We start from the raw sequence: 15715 nt of genomic DNA on the forward strand, positions 1-15715 counted from the left end.
TGCGTCCACAGCTTCGCTTATGCAGAGCGCCCATCTGTATGCGCATTTTAAAGGAGAAGTTAAGGCAAAAATTAAAATTTCACCAGTTGTAGTCTTCGGGGTGCTGAGTCGAATGGTCTTGGCCCGAGAAAGCTGAGACGCTCCCTTCCTACTTGAATCCCAATCGAACTCGCGCACTTCCACCGAAACTGGGTGACTGCGCCCTACTAGATGGGGATTTGTATGCAAAATGTCACTAAAAGCGCCATTTCGTTCTTATAAAAGCACGGATGACCGCGATTGGCCCATATGTTGTAGTCTTTTGGACGCTGAGTCGACTGGCTTTGGTCCGAAAAGGCTGCGATGCAGCGTTCCTCCTTTATTCCCAATCGAACATGGTTGAACAAGTGGTCACGTGCTCCTGGGTGCCCAAATCACCTGGTCACCACGCCAGCAGGCGACAACTTTCACACCAAGGTTCAACTCGAGTGACAGGACTGCACCCAAAAAAGGTCAAACAGGCTAGTAAGTTGTACCCTGCAGGCACGGTGACCAGGTGACTGGCGTACGCAGGAGCACGTGACCGCTTGTTCAACCATGTTCGATTGGGAATAAAGGAGGAACGCTGCATCGCAGCCTTTTCGAACCAAAACCAGTCGATTCAGCGTCCAAAAGACTCCAACATATGGGCCAATCGCGGTCATCCGAGCTTTTATAAGAACGAAATGGCGCTTTTAGTGACATTTTGCATACAAATCCCCATCTAGTAGGGCGCAGTCACCCAGTTTCGGTGGAAGTGCGCGAGTTCGATTGGGATTCAAGTAGGAAGGGAGCGTCTCAGCTTCCTCGGACCACGACCATTCGACTCAGCACCCCGAAGACTACAACTGGTGAAATTTTAATTTTTGCCTTAACTTCCCCTTTAACACAGACATGCACCGATAACGTGTTTTCTAATAACGACAAATATTTGGTCGTTAAAACGTTAGACTTTCCGGTTATACAGTATACACGACTGTGGGAAGATAAAAAAAGAAAAGCAGTTAAAAAGTGCGATAACAGGGCACAAAACTGACTTCCGAGTTCCGTTATCTCTGATATTACTGCCACCCCCAAATCGGGTGGTGTGTTGCTTTGCTGCTTCGAATTGCTGTTAGACCACATTGTCATGTCATCTCGTCATCGTCCTGTGACGGTCGGCATTCTTTGTTGCCGTGGGACATAGCTTGTGCACATGTTCGCTGCGCTCTTTCTTCTGTTTGGTCCTACTATGACCTTGAACCTTCCTAGTTGGAAGGCTGTTGGTTTCCGTACTGCAGATGTGTTAGAGCTAGGTCTCAGGTCGGTGAATTTGACAGTAGCATGTCAGTTTTATGCCCTGTTATCGCACTTTGTGACTGCTTATTATCTTGCTACAGTCGTGGATGGTTGCTTCATAACTCGTTTCCATGTGATTTCTTCTTTTTAAACTCTGATTTTAATTTTGTTGATTATCCTTATGTGATCAGTACTGGTAACAACGGTACGTGTACTTGAAGTACATTTAGTACGTATCTGCCAATCATCACGATTTGGCCGGGACAGTCCCCATATCGAGGATGGTAATACTAATAGACACCAAAAAGTGCATTTGTCGCATGCCTCACAACTACTGTACATTTGTATAATACATTTTCATATCTAGGTATGTCATTGACTCATTGTCCAAACTTCAGGCTTTGCATGTACAACACTTTCAACATATTGGCACCCGCAGACTTACAGGAATTTGCCTCATCCAGTCATGAATAACAAGCAATGACCCCATCAATTCATGGTTAGCAAGCAATGACCTCATGCAGTCATGGGTATACCAAGCAATGAGCTCATCCAGTCATGGGTACAACAAGCAATGACGTCATCCAGTCAAAGGTGTACCAAGCAGGCAATCACTGCCAAGATGAAATAGAACTTGTAAACAGCATGATAAGATCAAGAGGTAAGAAATCAAGAAATGCAGTGTCATGGTAAGTATGGATATGTACAGGAACATGAAGTTAGTCTACTGTATCACTATGTACATGTACTTCAAAGTAAAGTAGAAAAAAGTCTGCAAAGGAAACATCAAGTAACATCAACTAAACATTAGTGAAAAGAAGTAAGTAAACAACATGATTAGACTCAGGTGCAGAGCCAAGGAAGGATTCATTTATAAGAAGTGCCCTTTGGTCCTCTTTTCTTCTAAGTTTACAAAATAGATTGATACCAAAGGTCCCTTCGTTATTGCAAACAAATACCAAAGGTCCCTCCGGTATTGCAAACAAATACCAAAGGTCCCTGGGTGTTCGTCCTAAAACGGTTTCACTGTACATCATCCAGGCTCAAAGGGTTAACATCCAAGGTGTAAAGATTGCCATTTCTTGAACTTAGTAGCAGTACTCCATTGAGTATTGCCAGTGATTCAAGGCTAGAACCCCCAGTCTCTAAATTGGGTAAGTCAGAGACACACCCTGTACGTGTATTATACACACTATACTTTGTATGCATCCAGAACCTGGCAGTGACCCGGGCACTGGCTATGACTAGACTGTCATCAGACAGTGAACATGCAAGGCTATTCACCAGGTCTACACCATCTGGTTTTACAGCCTGTTGCCAATGACCATTACCAGTGTACTGGAGGAAACACCCAGTAGAACCACCTATGATGTACAGTGAACCATGGCAGGCTACAAGTGAGGCATCCCTACAGTCACATGGGAGTGGAGGTGGGGAAGGTGAATTGGCAGTAGAGGAGTTCCACTGCCTGTAAGAAAATGTGTAACAGCTCACATTGTTGGCTGGTGATAAAGGTGAAGGCAGGGATCCTGGCTGAAAGTTGTAGCCACCTAGAAGACTAACATCAGTGTCCGTAGCATGAACAACACACCCCGAGTGCTGCTGATTTGGACCCTTTGCTACTTCCACCCACTGCCTATCACGCTGGGTGTACTGCAGTAGAACAGCTTGATCACGATTGTCATAACAATACATGTACAAAACCTGACCAGTGCTTGCCAAGGACGGGTATTTGAATGGACCAGAATGATGAGGAAGGGGAAGGTCAGTCCAGTGACGCATATCTGTAGTCTGCGCGATGCTTGAAATGATTCCCTTCCGATCTTTCCAGACAGCCACGAGAGTGTTCTGGTGGTTGATGAGTTCACACCCACCATCACAATGAGATCGTGTAGGTACTTTGATCCACTGGAGAACATACACACAGCCACAACACAGAACAGCACATGCAGTCACCCAGGGAACAATCAGAAAATACGTACATACATGTGTAATGAACAATATGTGCCAAGGGAAATATACTCAAGTACAATAAAACCTGGTCTAAGCGACCTCCCCACTGTACAACCAAAGACGGTGGCTATAGCTGGGTGATCTTTAGAACAACGTACAATACATTCGTGGCATCCTGCATCGTGCACATACAGTAAAGCCTGTCATGGCGACCACTCGGGTAAGGTAACCACCGGTCCTGGAAGACCACCGCAGCCAGGACCAAGGGATGCTATTTCCAGTCAAATGACCCTGGATAAGGAGACCACCTGGTAACAGAGGCCGCATTTTGAAGGTCCTTTGAGCGGTCGTCTTAGACAGCTGTTTCACTGTACTTGCATGCACTCATATTAACAGGTGCTAGGCATAGAACATATTCATAGGGACGAAGCACCAATGGATTTTCACACACGGGAAAACAGGAAGAAGAAAATTGAAAACAAATTTGACAATACCTTTCTCTCTCTCGTGATTCGCTGAATCATCCCCGGCGTCAGAGCCAGAGAACGTGCGGCGGGTGCAGCAGAGTGCTGTCTAGAGTTTTCACCAACCTACACACAGAAATAAAGAAGACACGACTGTTCTTATTGTCCGCAAACTCCAACGCATCCACTTACACGTACAAATTTACATCATACCGCGAAGAGTGAAACATAAGCAACATTATTGTTGGACGGGCTGAGGCGAAGCATGCCTTTTGTGTTATGCACATTGTCAATGTAATATTGTCAACATCCATCAAGATGTGCTGGGCAAGATCTGCTTCTAAGGAGGATGTTAGCACGCACTAGTGAGCTCTCATTTTTCCCCGCCAACCTGACATTTCTGACTCTCGACTGTCGTCCAGAGCCCCACACGAAGCCTATCGAACCTGCCAATGAGTACAAGCTCCAGGGTGGGAGCAAACACTAGAGAGAGGATAGCTATGGGTTTTTGTTTTTGACGTGATGTGCCGTTTCACGTGAAAATTGGCGTAAAACTCCAAATTTCGACCTGAGCCGCAGGTCACTCGCCTTATTCTCCAACGCACCCACCGCCAAATAACGCGAGCTGAACTTTCGCGTCACGTCAAATATGGCGTGCAGCTGAACCTCTTTACTGACTACCTTATACAGTAATCGCCAAGGTTACCGCCATTATTTCTTAAGATTTGCTTACACTAGACATGTCAGTTGTCCTGTTGGCCATGCTTCCTGCACTGAAAGTGTGCCTTCCGCTAGTACCGACGAGTGATGCCGTTCGTCCAGATCCAGTGTCACTTCCCGCACTGACCTGAAACGCACAGGGCAATATACCACACAAACACACGCGTACACACACATACCCACAAACACACACACACATACACACACACACAAACACACACACACACACACACATGCTGATGACCAACAGCATTCTGTAGTGTCGCGTATAAAAGCATGACTCGAATAGAAGACAGTTTTTCGAAGCGCACCATGACACAGAAGCATTATTCGACTAGCAGACGCTCTCTGCAAAATACACGTGCAAGTACTTGCACAGTACATGATTGTGTGGCAGTATGCACTGCACAGTGTAGACTGATGATGTTGATGTAGAAGAATGTTTGAATAGAATCATCACTTGAATAGAAGCATGCCTTGAACCCAGGCTTATACGGCCGTAAGCACCTTCTTTAATACGCGGCATTACGCGTATCCGCATTCTTACCTGCAGTGATGAGCGAAGTTGTGAAAGTTGGTCATTCACGCTTCGGTTGGTCTCATTGAACTGCTCACTGATGGCTGCACGTAGGTCTGTCAACTGGGTGGCAACTACTGCTGCTGCATGTCCTGCTTGGCTAGTGACTTGTGCGCGCGTCTCAGTCACTTGTTGGTTCGTAGTCTGCAGGCAGTCACGCATCTCAGTCACCTGTTGGTTCGTCGTATCCAGACGGTCGTGCATCCCAGTCATTTGCTGGCTCGTTGTCTCCAGGCGGTTGGACATCCCAGTCACTTGCTGGTTCGTTGTCTCCAGGCGGTTTGACATCCCAGTCACTTGCTGGCTCGTTGTCTCCAGACGATTGGACATTCCCGTCGCTTGCTGGCTCGTTGTCTCCAGGCGGTTGGACATCCCAGTCACTTGCTGGTTCGTTGTCTCCAGGCGGTTGGACATCCCAGTCACTTGCTGGCTCGTTGTCTCCAGACGATTGGACATTCCCGTCACTTGCTGGCTCGTTGTCTCCAGGCGGTTGGATATCCCAGTCACTTGCTGGCTCGTAGTCCGCAGTTGACCGCGGATACTGGTGGTTTCAAGCTGGGTATCACCAAGACGCTGTACAATGGTGCCGAGCTGGTCCTCTACTGCAGAGCTGCGTGTGGTGATGTCAGCAATGCATGAGGCTTGCTGGCATAGCTGCTGTGAAATCGACTCTAGCTGCCTGGTAAGTCCTGTAGCAGCAGAGCTTGGTTGACTCTGTGCATGACCATCAAATAAACACAAACAAACAACAGAAAAACAGCCGGAAAGAGAGAAAGGCAGATGAACAATTAGGTGAGCAGACAGAGAGATACTGTGAGTCAGCAAAATTTAATACTGTAAATCAGCAAATTTTCGCGGGCGATATAATTTCTCTGATTTCGCCGGTCGATGCCAATCGGCCAAAAATAATCGCCGACCAAAACGTGTCACCAGAACCAAATGTCAATTTGGGTCACTCTTATGCCGCCGGACTCTCTGTAAAAATGCGTACAGTAGACAGGGGTCTAGAAACTATGCGGACCTCTGTACTACTATACCTCTAGTACATGTGCACACGAAACATCAATCACTTTTTTTGGACTCTTGCACGCCCACGGCGAAAGTTTAGTGGCGCCGAAAAGAGTTTTTGGAGATCGGCGCGGCGAAAGTTTTCACCGGCGAAAGTTTTTTGATTTACAGTTGTCGGCGCATATGTATTTCGGGCCTAAAATTTGTTGCGACCAAAATGTTGTTTTGCCAGGTTCGAGGTGACAGTGTATACAGGTAACAGCAGTACATGCCCAATTAATAAATGCGGCCGAAATGTGTGTTTTAGGCCGGGGGGGGGGGGGGCTGAAATTTAAAGGTACCGACAATTTGTAGACTTGCAGTAGATAAACAGGCAGTATACGTACACCGAGAAAGTCACTGTACATCAATGTGTGTTTGGATTTTGGGTGTATTTTATAGTTACATTTCAAGCACAATACAAGTACATCACAGGGATGTCACTGGGCAGTGGATGAAGGCATGAGTGGGTGGGGGGGGGAGGGAGGGTTGTCTCAACCCCCCAACCGCGAGGTGATTCGGATGTTTCGGCCAACAGGGGAAGTTGTAGTGCTCTTCCAGTCTCGGCAGAACCAGCCCGGTTGGTCAGGCCATGGCTGGACCAACTTTTGCCCAGCAACGTGTGTTTACTGCTTAGGAGTTCATGCGTATACTGAGTACCCTACACATACATACATGTACACATCATACACCAGGGTTCTAGCCAGGTCAAAATAGTAGGGGTAGGTTTCCCCAAATCAGCCGGCCAAAAAATTCACCGAAAACGAGACTTATCGAAAAATCGCTAAGCCTTTCGCCGATTTTGGAGGGTTCCTTTGTGAATCGCCGAAAATCTACCAAATGTTGTTGCAAAGAGCGTTTACGAACGAATGATGTCACTGCAAGCATGACCGCTCGAGGTCTCTACTTCAGTACTTGTAGTACTAGTGCGTTCAGGTCGTGTGACTCGTGTCTTTTGACCTCCTCTCAAACAAACATTAGCCATTAGGAAGATCGTTACTTCGAAGTACTAGTAAAATCCACAAATCGGCCGGCCGAAAAATTTGCCGAAAACGACACTTATCGAAAAATCGCTAAGCTTTTTGCCGATTTTGGAGAGTTTCTTTGGGAATCACCGAAAATCTACCAAATCTTCCACTATCGCACCAACTTTGTCGCGAATGGCACCACCATTCGCGAATCCTTCTTGTACAGTACTATAGTTGTAATATATTCAGCCGCTTATGTCTATCTAACTCCCATATACTTCAAAGTAGGATCCGTGCCCTTTATGGATCCACGCCCTGTATGGATCTGCGCCCTGTATGGTTCTGTGTCCGTTATGTCTAGATTCCATTATCGGACCTATGCACGCTCGTACGTATGTTTGTACATACGTACATGTCTCACTTATAGTGCTCTAAATCTAAACATAGATAAAACCCACATTCGAGCATTCCGTAACTATTCAGCCTGTACTAGGCACTTGTTTATGGTGTCTCTTCCATGCGCGATCTTCATACGCACTGTCTGTGTCGTTGTGCTAAGAACAGTTACATTGCCACGGAAGCTAGTTACGTTACCTTCAGCATTGACTTCCGTGCACGCTGCTCTGCATACTTCACGCCTACACTTCGAATACAGAAACGTAGTTTGTAACCCCTTTACCCCCTTTTGGTGTATTCTATTTGTTGTATTGCTGCGCGCACACATTTCAGCCCGCGCGCATGCTTTGGTCGTTTGTGTATTTGGTGTATTGCTGCGCATACACATTACCGCCGGCGCATACACATTACTGCCTGCGCGCACGCTTTGGTTTAGCTGTGGTATACAGCCACTTTCTTTATTCTTTCCTTTAGACCTCATGGTGGTCGCCACGTAGTTTGGTTTGTCCGCAACCAGCAATTACAGCAGTCAACAGTATACCAGTGTTCTTGTAGCCGATATGCTCTCCCAATCAAAATCAGTTTGACATTATAACGTCTCGGCTACAAACTGGTGCCGAAACCCGGGATCATGCCAGGACCTAAGTTTTCTGGTACCCTCTATTTACGTCGGAGTAAACTACGCAAGTTGAAAACCGACATCGAGAAGAGTCTCGTAGATGCTGAGGTGCTCGCTAGAGAAATCGAAACGACGACCAGTGACAGTGACGATAGTGACTCAGCGCGCGCTGTTTCCGAATATCAACAAAAGCTAAGTAATTTGTTAGAAGTTGTGCAACTAGATTTATGTGCATATGATGATGCTTGTGAAGATGTTGCTAGCGCATTAGAATCATTGGATCTGGAGGACTCTGAGGAGGACAGAATGAGTGAGATCTCGTCATATTCAGACAACTCAATCCTATGGAGCAGAACAGCTCAAACACTCAGACGATCTCTTCACCTGTCCTCGCAGAGTACTCCATCCACTCGTGTCAAGTCTGAACCTAGAACTGACGGCAGTTCTGCCACTCAATCCGATGCAATTGAACAGCAAATCAAGCAGCTAATCCAAATTAGCCAAACCACACAACAGCAAACACAGATGTTCATTGCTGCCCAAACAGCCATGGCAAATCAACAACAGCAATACATACAGCAAAGCCAGTCGACAGTTCTAACACAGAACACGCCAGGCAGCAGCACACCTCAACAGCATACCACAAACCTGCCAAAGTTGCACATCCCAAAGTTCTCTGGAGATATACTTAAGTGGTTTGAATTCAGCGACATGTTCAAAGCATCGATTGCTGCCCGTAACCTATCGGACGTGGAGAAATTCTCCTACCTAAAGAGTCTCTTAGAAGGTCCTGCCCTCGATACAATTGCAGGCTTGCCTTTGTCCAGTGCCAATTACAAGGTGGCCGAAACACTGTTATCTGATCGTTTCGGTAAAAAGCAAACATGCATAAATGCACATTACACTGCACTGCGGGATCTGCAGGCAGCCAGTAACCAGACAACATCACTTCGTGCCTTGATCGATCAGGTGGATATCCACATGCGCAGCTTGGAAGCCCTAGGAGAAAACATCACTCAGGCAATATTTATATCCATTATCACCAACAAATTGCCACGTCACACATTGGCACAGCTAGAGCTAAAGAAGGGCTCATTGGATTGGACTGTGACCAGCTTATGCACTCACCTTCGAGAGTATGTTGTAGCCCATGAAGCTGCCGACCGACAATCATCGCAGCAACGCTCCGACTCAGGTCCTTTCACCTCCAGTAGCCGAGTCAGTGACCCGATCACTTCGTCAGCCCAAGTCTTGGCAACTTCATCCACCGCCAAAAAATGTGTGTTCTGCAAAAAATCGCATTTTTCTGATGAGTGCCAAGAGTACCCTGACATCGAATCACGGAAAAAACAAGCAAAGGGCCACTGCTTTCTCTGTCTTGGCGCTGGCCATAGCACTGGTTCTTGCAAAAGCACTCGTTATTGCTATCATTGTCGAAGTTATCGACATCATCGTAGTCTCTGCCCGGACAAGTTTGGTCCAGCCGCAGGTGACGCCAGTTCACCACAATCTTCTAGGGTAGCTGCTTCACCCACTAACACACTACACACCATTACATCGGTCGCAGCACAAGACCAGCAGCAAGATGAAATTTCAACATGTACAACAGCATGTACACCTACCTCCAACACAATCATGCAAACAGCACTTGTCACACTGATCAACATGAACACATGTGATGGTACGGAACAGCAACCACTGCAAGCCCGATTACTCCTCGACACGGGTTCAAACAAATCCTTCGTGTCACAGTCCTTTCAAGAGAAAGCCAGGTTTACCGTACTTGGACAGGAGAAGCTACTGATCGGTAGTTTCGGCAGTAAGAAACGCAAATCAGTTGACAGCGATGTTGTCCGCGTCACCTTTTCCACAACTGATGGGTCATCTTTTACAATGGTTGCCAACACCCACCCACAGATCACCGCTCCTGTACGTCAGTGGCCAGTGGATTCCAAACACCTTCCCACCTTGAAAGGCCTTACTCTAGCAGAGCCTCTATCTGACGCATCACACTTACCTATCGATATTCTGATTGGTCTTGATCATTATTATGACATAGTAGGTGATCAGCATCTCCGCCTAGGCGACGGTATGATCCTTCTTCAGTCTATTGTCGGATTCATCCGCACAGGTCCAGTCTCTTGCCAGACCACTCAGCCGAGTAGTCCTTTGGTCCTCTCATGTGACGCACAGCCCGAGATTGACATCAGTCGGTTTTGGAATCTTGAAGAGATTGGCACGGTCACAACTTCCAGTAGCGACACTCAAGTCTTAGACCAGTTCCGTCAATCCGTGTCTGTTGACTGTGGTCGTTACGTTGTCTCTTGGCCTTGGCGCCCGGGTCGACCGGAGCTACCTGAAAACTATCACCTAGCTTTCGGTCGTCTTCGTTCTCTCATGCATAAACTGCAGGGAAAGCCAGATGTCTTGCAGGCGTATAACAAAGTCCTTGCAGATCAACTTACCGCGGGCGTCATCGAAGACATCCCCGTCGACAAACCCAAGTGCTTTGCCATTCGGCACTATCTGCCCCATCACTGTGTCGTCAAGTCTGGCCACACTACTACGAAACTTCGTGTAGTGTACGATGCTTCAGCAAGAGCTTCAACTTCCGCACCCAGCTTAAACGAGTGTCTCTATCCAGGTCCGCCGTTGCTTCCGGACTTGTGCGGTATACTTCTCCGTTTCAGAACATCGCCAGTCGCTATATGTAGCGACGTAGAAAAAGCCTTCCTCCAACTTTCACTTCAGGAATCAGACCGTGATGTGACCCGATTTCTTTGGCTACATGACACTACGAAGCCCGTGGTCACAGACAACATTCGCGTCTTTCGCTTCACTCGTGTGCCCTTTGGCATAGTCTCTAGTCCGTTTCTCTTAGCTGCAACGTTAGATCATCATCTACGTCAAGATGGCAGCGCCGATGCCATGCAAACACTTCGGAACACTTACGTGGACAACGTACTTATTGGCAAAGACAGCGTTGCAGACGGCATCACCTACTACCGTTCCGCGAAGCAGCTGTTTACTGAGGCTGGTATGAACCTCCGTGAATGGTCTTCAAACTCATCCGCGTTCCTCGATTCAGTAGACCCGTCTGATCGTGCAACTGCTACAACACAGAAATGTCTAGGTCTTCTGTGGAATCCTGCGGCTGACACCCTTGCAATCTCACCCGTCTCTGTGAGCGAACTTGTAGTGCAGACAAAGCGCCAAGTTCTTCAAGCCGTCTCCCGTTGCTTCGATCCTCTCGGTATTGTTTCTCCAGTGATAGTATCTTCCAAAGTACTCCTCCAAGATATCTGGAAGCTCAACCTAGGCTGGGATGACCAGCTCCCCACGGACATACTGTGTCGTTGGTCCTGTCAGGCACAGGAGCTTGACAGTTTGGGTAACATAGCGTTCCCACGGTTCATTGGACCACTACCGCAGTCCACCACCCAGTATGAATTACATGTATTCGTCGATGCCTCTGAAGCTGCCTATGCCGCCGTTGCGTATTTACGCATGACAAACCAGTCAGAGTCGAGTGATTCCGACGCTTCGGTTCAGCTTGTATTCAGCAAGTCTCGCGTTGCACCGGTCCAAGCGGTCACCATCCCCAGACTCGAGCTGCTCGCTGCTCTCATCGGCTCGCGTATGGTCTCTTTCTTACGATCCGAATTAGCCATTGACATCGCCACGGTCGTGATGTGGAGTGACTCGTCCACAGTTCTCCACTGGATCAACTCATCTAAACGGCTGCCCAACTTCGTTCAGAACCGTGTCGATGCCATCAAATCAGTTCCCGACCTCACTATTGGATACGTCCGCTCGGCAGATAACCCTGCAGATCTCCCATCGCGTGGAGTCACAGCATCATATCTCCAAGCCTCGTCTCTATGGTGGCATGGTCCAGAATGGCTGAAGGTCGCCTACACGGTTACAGCTTTGCCGCCCGGGGAGGGTCCTTCGCATCTATCTCAGGAAGTTCCAAATCAGGGTTCAAAAGATTCTGTGGTCCATTGCCTAGCCAACTTGTCACAAAAGAAAAAAAAATCTGATGCACATATTAACCCACCATTTGGCATTGATTACACTAGGTTTTCATCATTTAGTGCCTTAGTGCGTGTGTCTGCACTCTGCTTGCGTTTCCTGTCCAGATTACGCAAAGCCGCTGAGTCACCATCTGGTCCTGTCACTACGTCAGAAATGAACCGAGCTGAACAACTCTGGATGAAGTACATCCAAGCCACTGCATATCCCAACATAATCGTGGCACTGCAGCTCGGCACACGACACCAGCTCGTTCACCAGCTCAACCTCTACTGCGACGATGACGGTATTGTCCGCTGCCGTGGACGGTTGGAAAACGCTGATCTCCCCAACAAGGCCAGATTCCCGGTACTACTACCAGCCGGTCACCACGTAACGAATCTGATAGTCAGACGTGCCCATCAGCTTGTGATGCATGGCGGCGTAGCGCATACCCTCTCTAAACTCAGGCAACAGTATTGGGTTCCAACCGGCCGCACAGTGGTGAGTCAGGTTGTCAGAAAGTGTCTGATCTGCGTAAAGTCAGAAGGCCGCCCATTTGCCTCCCCGATGTTCCCACCGTTGCCGGCGGAACGAGTCACACGCTCTCTGCCCTTCACCAACACTGGTTTAGATTACTTCGGTCCTCTGTTCATCTGGACAGCTGAAGGACATCAGAAAGTATGGGTACTCCTGTTTTCATGCATGGTCACACGTGCTGTACACCTTGAAGTTGTGGAAAATATGTCCACTGAAGCTTTCCTGCTAGCCTTTAGAAGGTTCATAGCGCGACGAGGTGCCCCAGCCCTGATCATGTGCGACAATGCACCGCAGTTCATACTGGCGCACTCAGTGATCAACGAAGCCTACCAAAAGGCTGTGAATTCCGATGTGATGTCCCAGTATTGTGCATCACTATCCATTGAATGGAAATTCATTGTGCCCTACTCTCCTTGGATGGGAGGGTTCTATGAGAGAATGGTCGGTATCACGAAGAGATGTCTCCGCAAGACCCTGGGCGCACTAAAGCTACGCCTTTCCCAGCTGAAGACAGTATTGAGTGAAGTGGAGGCAGTGGTCAACTCGCGACCGTTGACCTACGTGAGCGGCGACATCGACAACGTCCTGACACCGTCGCAGTTCCTCTCCATCAGGACATCAACCGCCCACCCGCCGTTGGTACAGCCAGATGATGCCAGTGACCCTGACTATCTACCCGGCAACCAATCTGCTGCAACGGACCTCCTCGACAAATGGAAGAAGGGTGACAGGCTGCTAAATCAGTTTTGGCAGCAATGGAGAGACGACTATTTGTCAAGCTTGCGCGAACGCACCCAACGGCAACACCACCAGAGTCGCTCTTCCAAGGTCGAGCCTAGAATTCAGTCGGTAGTGCTCATTGGCGACAATGCGCCCAGAGCAACGTGGAAATTAGCACGTATCAAGAAGCTGCACGTTGGTCCCGATGGATTGGTGCGCTCTGCCACAGTTTCGACAGCCGATGGAACTGAGCTACACCGACCCCTGCAACTTCTGTATCCACTTGAGTTTGACGACGAATGTCAGCCAACCGCTTCAACTCCCGCGCTTGACACTCATCAAGATTCAACACCTGCTGCTCACCCCAGTGACCTTGAAACACCAGCTAAGCGCCCCCCTCGTGCGGCAGCAGTGCGTCAACGTCAGGCCCTTGGCCAACTCATCCAGAATGATCTTCTTTGACATCCTGGCCCCGGAGTGTCGCGAATGGCACCACCATTCGCGAATCCTTCTTGTACAGTACTATAGTTGTAATATATTCAGCCGCTTATGTCTATCTAACTCCCATATACTTCAAAGTAGGATCCGTGCCCTTTATGGATCCACGCCCTGTATGGATCTGCGCCCTGTATGGTTCTGTGTCCGTTATGTCTAGATTCCATTATCGGACCTATGCACGCTCGTACGTATGTTTGTACATACGTACATGTCTCACTTATAGTGCTCTAAATCTAAACATAGATAAAACCCACATTCGAGCATTCCGTAACTATTCAGCCTGTACTAGGCACTTGTTTATGGTGTCTCTTCCATGCGCGATCTTCATACGCACTGTCTGTGTCGTTGTGCTAAGAACAGTTACATTGCCACGGAAGCTAGTTACGTTACCTTCAGCATTGACTTCCGTGCACGCTGCTCTGCATACTTCACGCCTACACTTCGAATACAGAAACGTAGTTTGTAACCCCTTTACCCCCTTTTGGTGTATTCTATTTGTTGTATTGCTGCGCGCACACATTTCAGCCCGCGCGCATGCTTTGGTCGTTTGTGTATTTGGTGTATTGCTGCGCATACACATTACCGCCGGCGCATACACATTACTGCCTGCGCGCACGCTTTGGTTTAGCTGTGGTATACAGCCACTTTCTTTATTCTTTCCTTTAGACCTCATGGTGGTCGCCACGTAGTTTGGTTTGTCCGCAACCAGCAATTACAGCAGTCAACAGTATACCAGTGTTCTTGTAGCCGATATGCTCTCCCAATCAAAATCAGTTTGACATTATAACGTCTCGGCTACAAACTTTGAAGCCAATACGCCAACAATTCTCTTAGCCGATTTTCCAATATAATTATTCCAATTCTGCAGCCGAATCTGATGTATTTTGAGCTTAGCGAAAAGCCGCAAAGGCGAAAAAAGGAAGAAGAAAAACGGGCAGCGATTTAGGGAAAGCCTAAGTAGGGGAGGGGAGGGGGACATGGCGAACAGTTACCCTGTATCCCATTTTTCCCCTTTCCAGTATAGTCTGGGTTTAGTGCTAGGCTAGACCTCTCTACAAAGCAGTGTACAACTACCGGCAGCTAGCATTGCTTTTGGCCGGAAATTTTTGGTGACGACTGTAGTAAAAGTGACTTTTGACTGCATTTTCGTTGAATTGCATGAAAACATGAAATCGGAAAATGACTGGGGGGGGGGGGGGGGGCACTTTTTCAGAGTAGGGGGCTTTTGTTAGATCACTCCAACATGTACCAGCAGGCTTGTTAGGTACAAAATTTCGTTTTGGGTCGAGGTCTGTCACCCCCAACGCTCAGAAAAACACTAGTTTGGTACAAACTTTAGTTATTTCGTGCCCCCTTAGGGGTCGTCCGCAATTATCGAAAGTTTTTTCCAATCCGTAGTAGCTTCGAAAGTGGGTGGGTGGGTCAAGGCCAGTTACGGATTGAAAAACTTCCGAAATGACACGTGCGCGTGCCACGTGTACGTCTACGTGTAGCCCCTGTTTTCCACGCACGGCTGCGCGCGAACTGTCTACTACAAATATTTTTGTAGTTCTGGCAGTTTCTGCGCCCCCGCGCGCGCTTCCTTGGCTGCTCCTAGATCCTGGGCCGGGGATCATAAAGTTCGGCGCATTCGACGGCGAGTCGACACTTTCTATTTTTGAGTTTCACTGTCTCCTTCGTCCAGAGTACCGTCTTCCATGCACTCCTTTGAAGTCCTTCCGTCTAGCGCTGGCGCTGACGACTGTTATTGACTATGTCCAGACAGGCGACGTTGTTTGGAAAGGCGGTGAAGAAGCAGCCCTTTTTCAAAACCGCTGGTGACTCTGATTATTACAGAACAATAAATTGCTTGTGGCAGTTGTCCAAGACGACGAACAAGGATGTATTCTTTGCCGAAGCGAAA

General features: G+C 48.0%; 1 protein-coding gene across 2 annotated transcripts in view; it reads right to left on the minus strand.

The window, feature by feature from the left end:
* Nucleotides 1–1879: 1879 nt before the first annotated feature.
* LOC135824841 (uncharacterized) overlaps nucleotides 1880–15715 on the minus strand; it is an 82337-nt gene continuing 68501 nt past the window's right edge. Inside the window, exons 2-5 of one of the 2 annotated variants that reach the window (XM_065337560.1) lie at nucleotides 4981–5724; nucleotides 4447–4560; nucleotides 3744–3839; nucleotides 1880–3204 (exon numbers count right to left, since the gene is read on the minus strand). In XM_065337560.1, coding sequence (XP_065193632.1) covers nucleotides 2320–3204; nucleotides 3744–3839; nucleotides 4447–4560; nucleotides 4981–5724 — 1839 coding nt within the window. In that variant the 3' untranslated portion in view covers nucleotides 1880–2319. The remainder of the gene's footprint in view (nucleotides 3205–3743; nucleotides 3840–4446; nucleotides 4561–4980; nucleotides 5725–15715) is intronic. The other variant, XM_065337563.1, reaches the window with a different exon arrangement.

The sequence above is a fragment of the Sycon ciliatum genome, chromosome 9 (genome assembly GCF_964019385.1).
Source record: "Sycon ciliatum chromosome 9, ocSycCili1.1, whole genome shotgun sequence".
Classification (NCBI taxonomy): domain Eukaryota; kingdom Metazoa; phylum Porifera; class Calcarea; order Leucosolenida; family Sycettidae; genus Sycon; species Sycon ciliatum.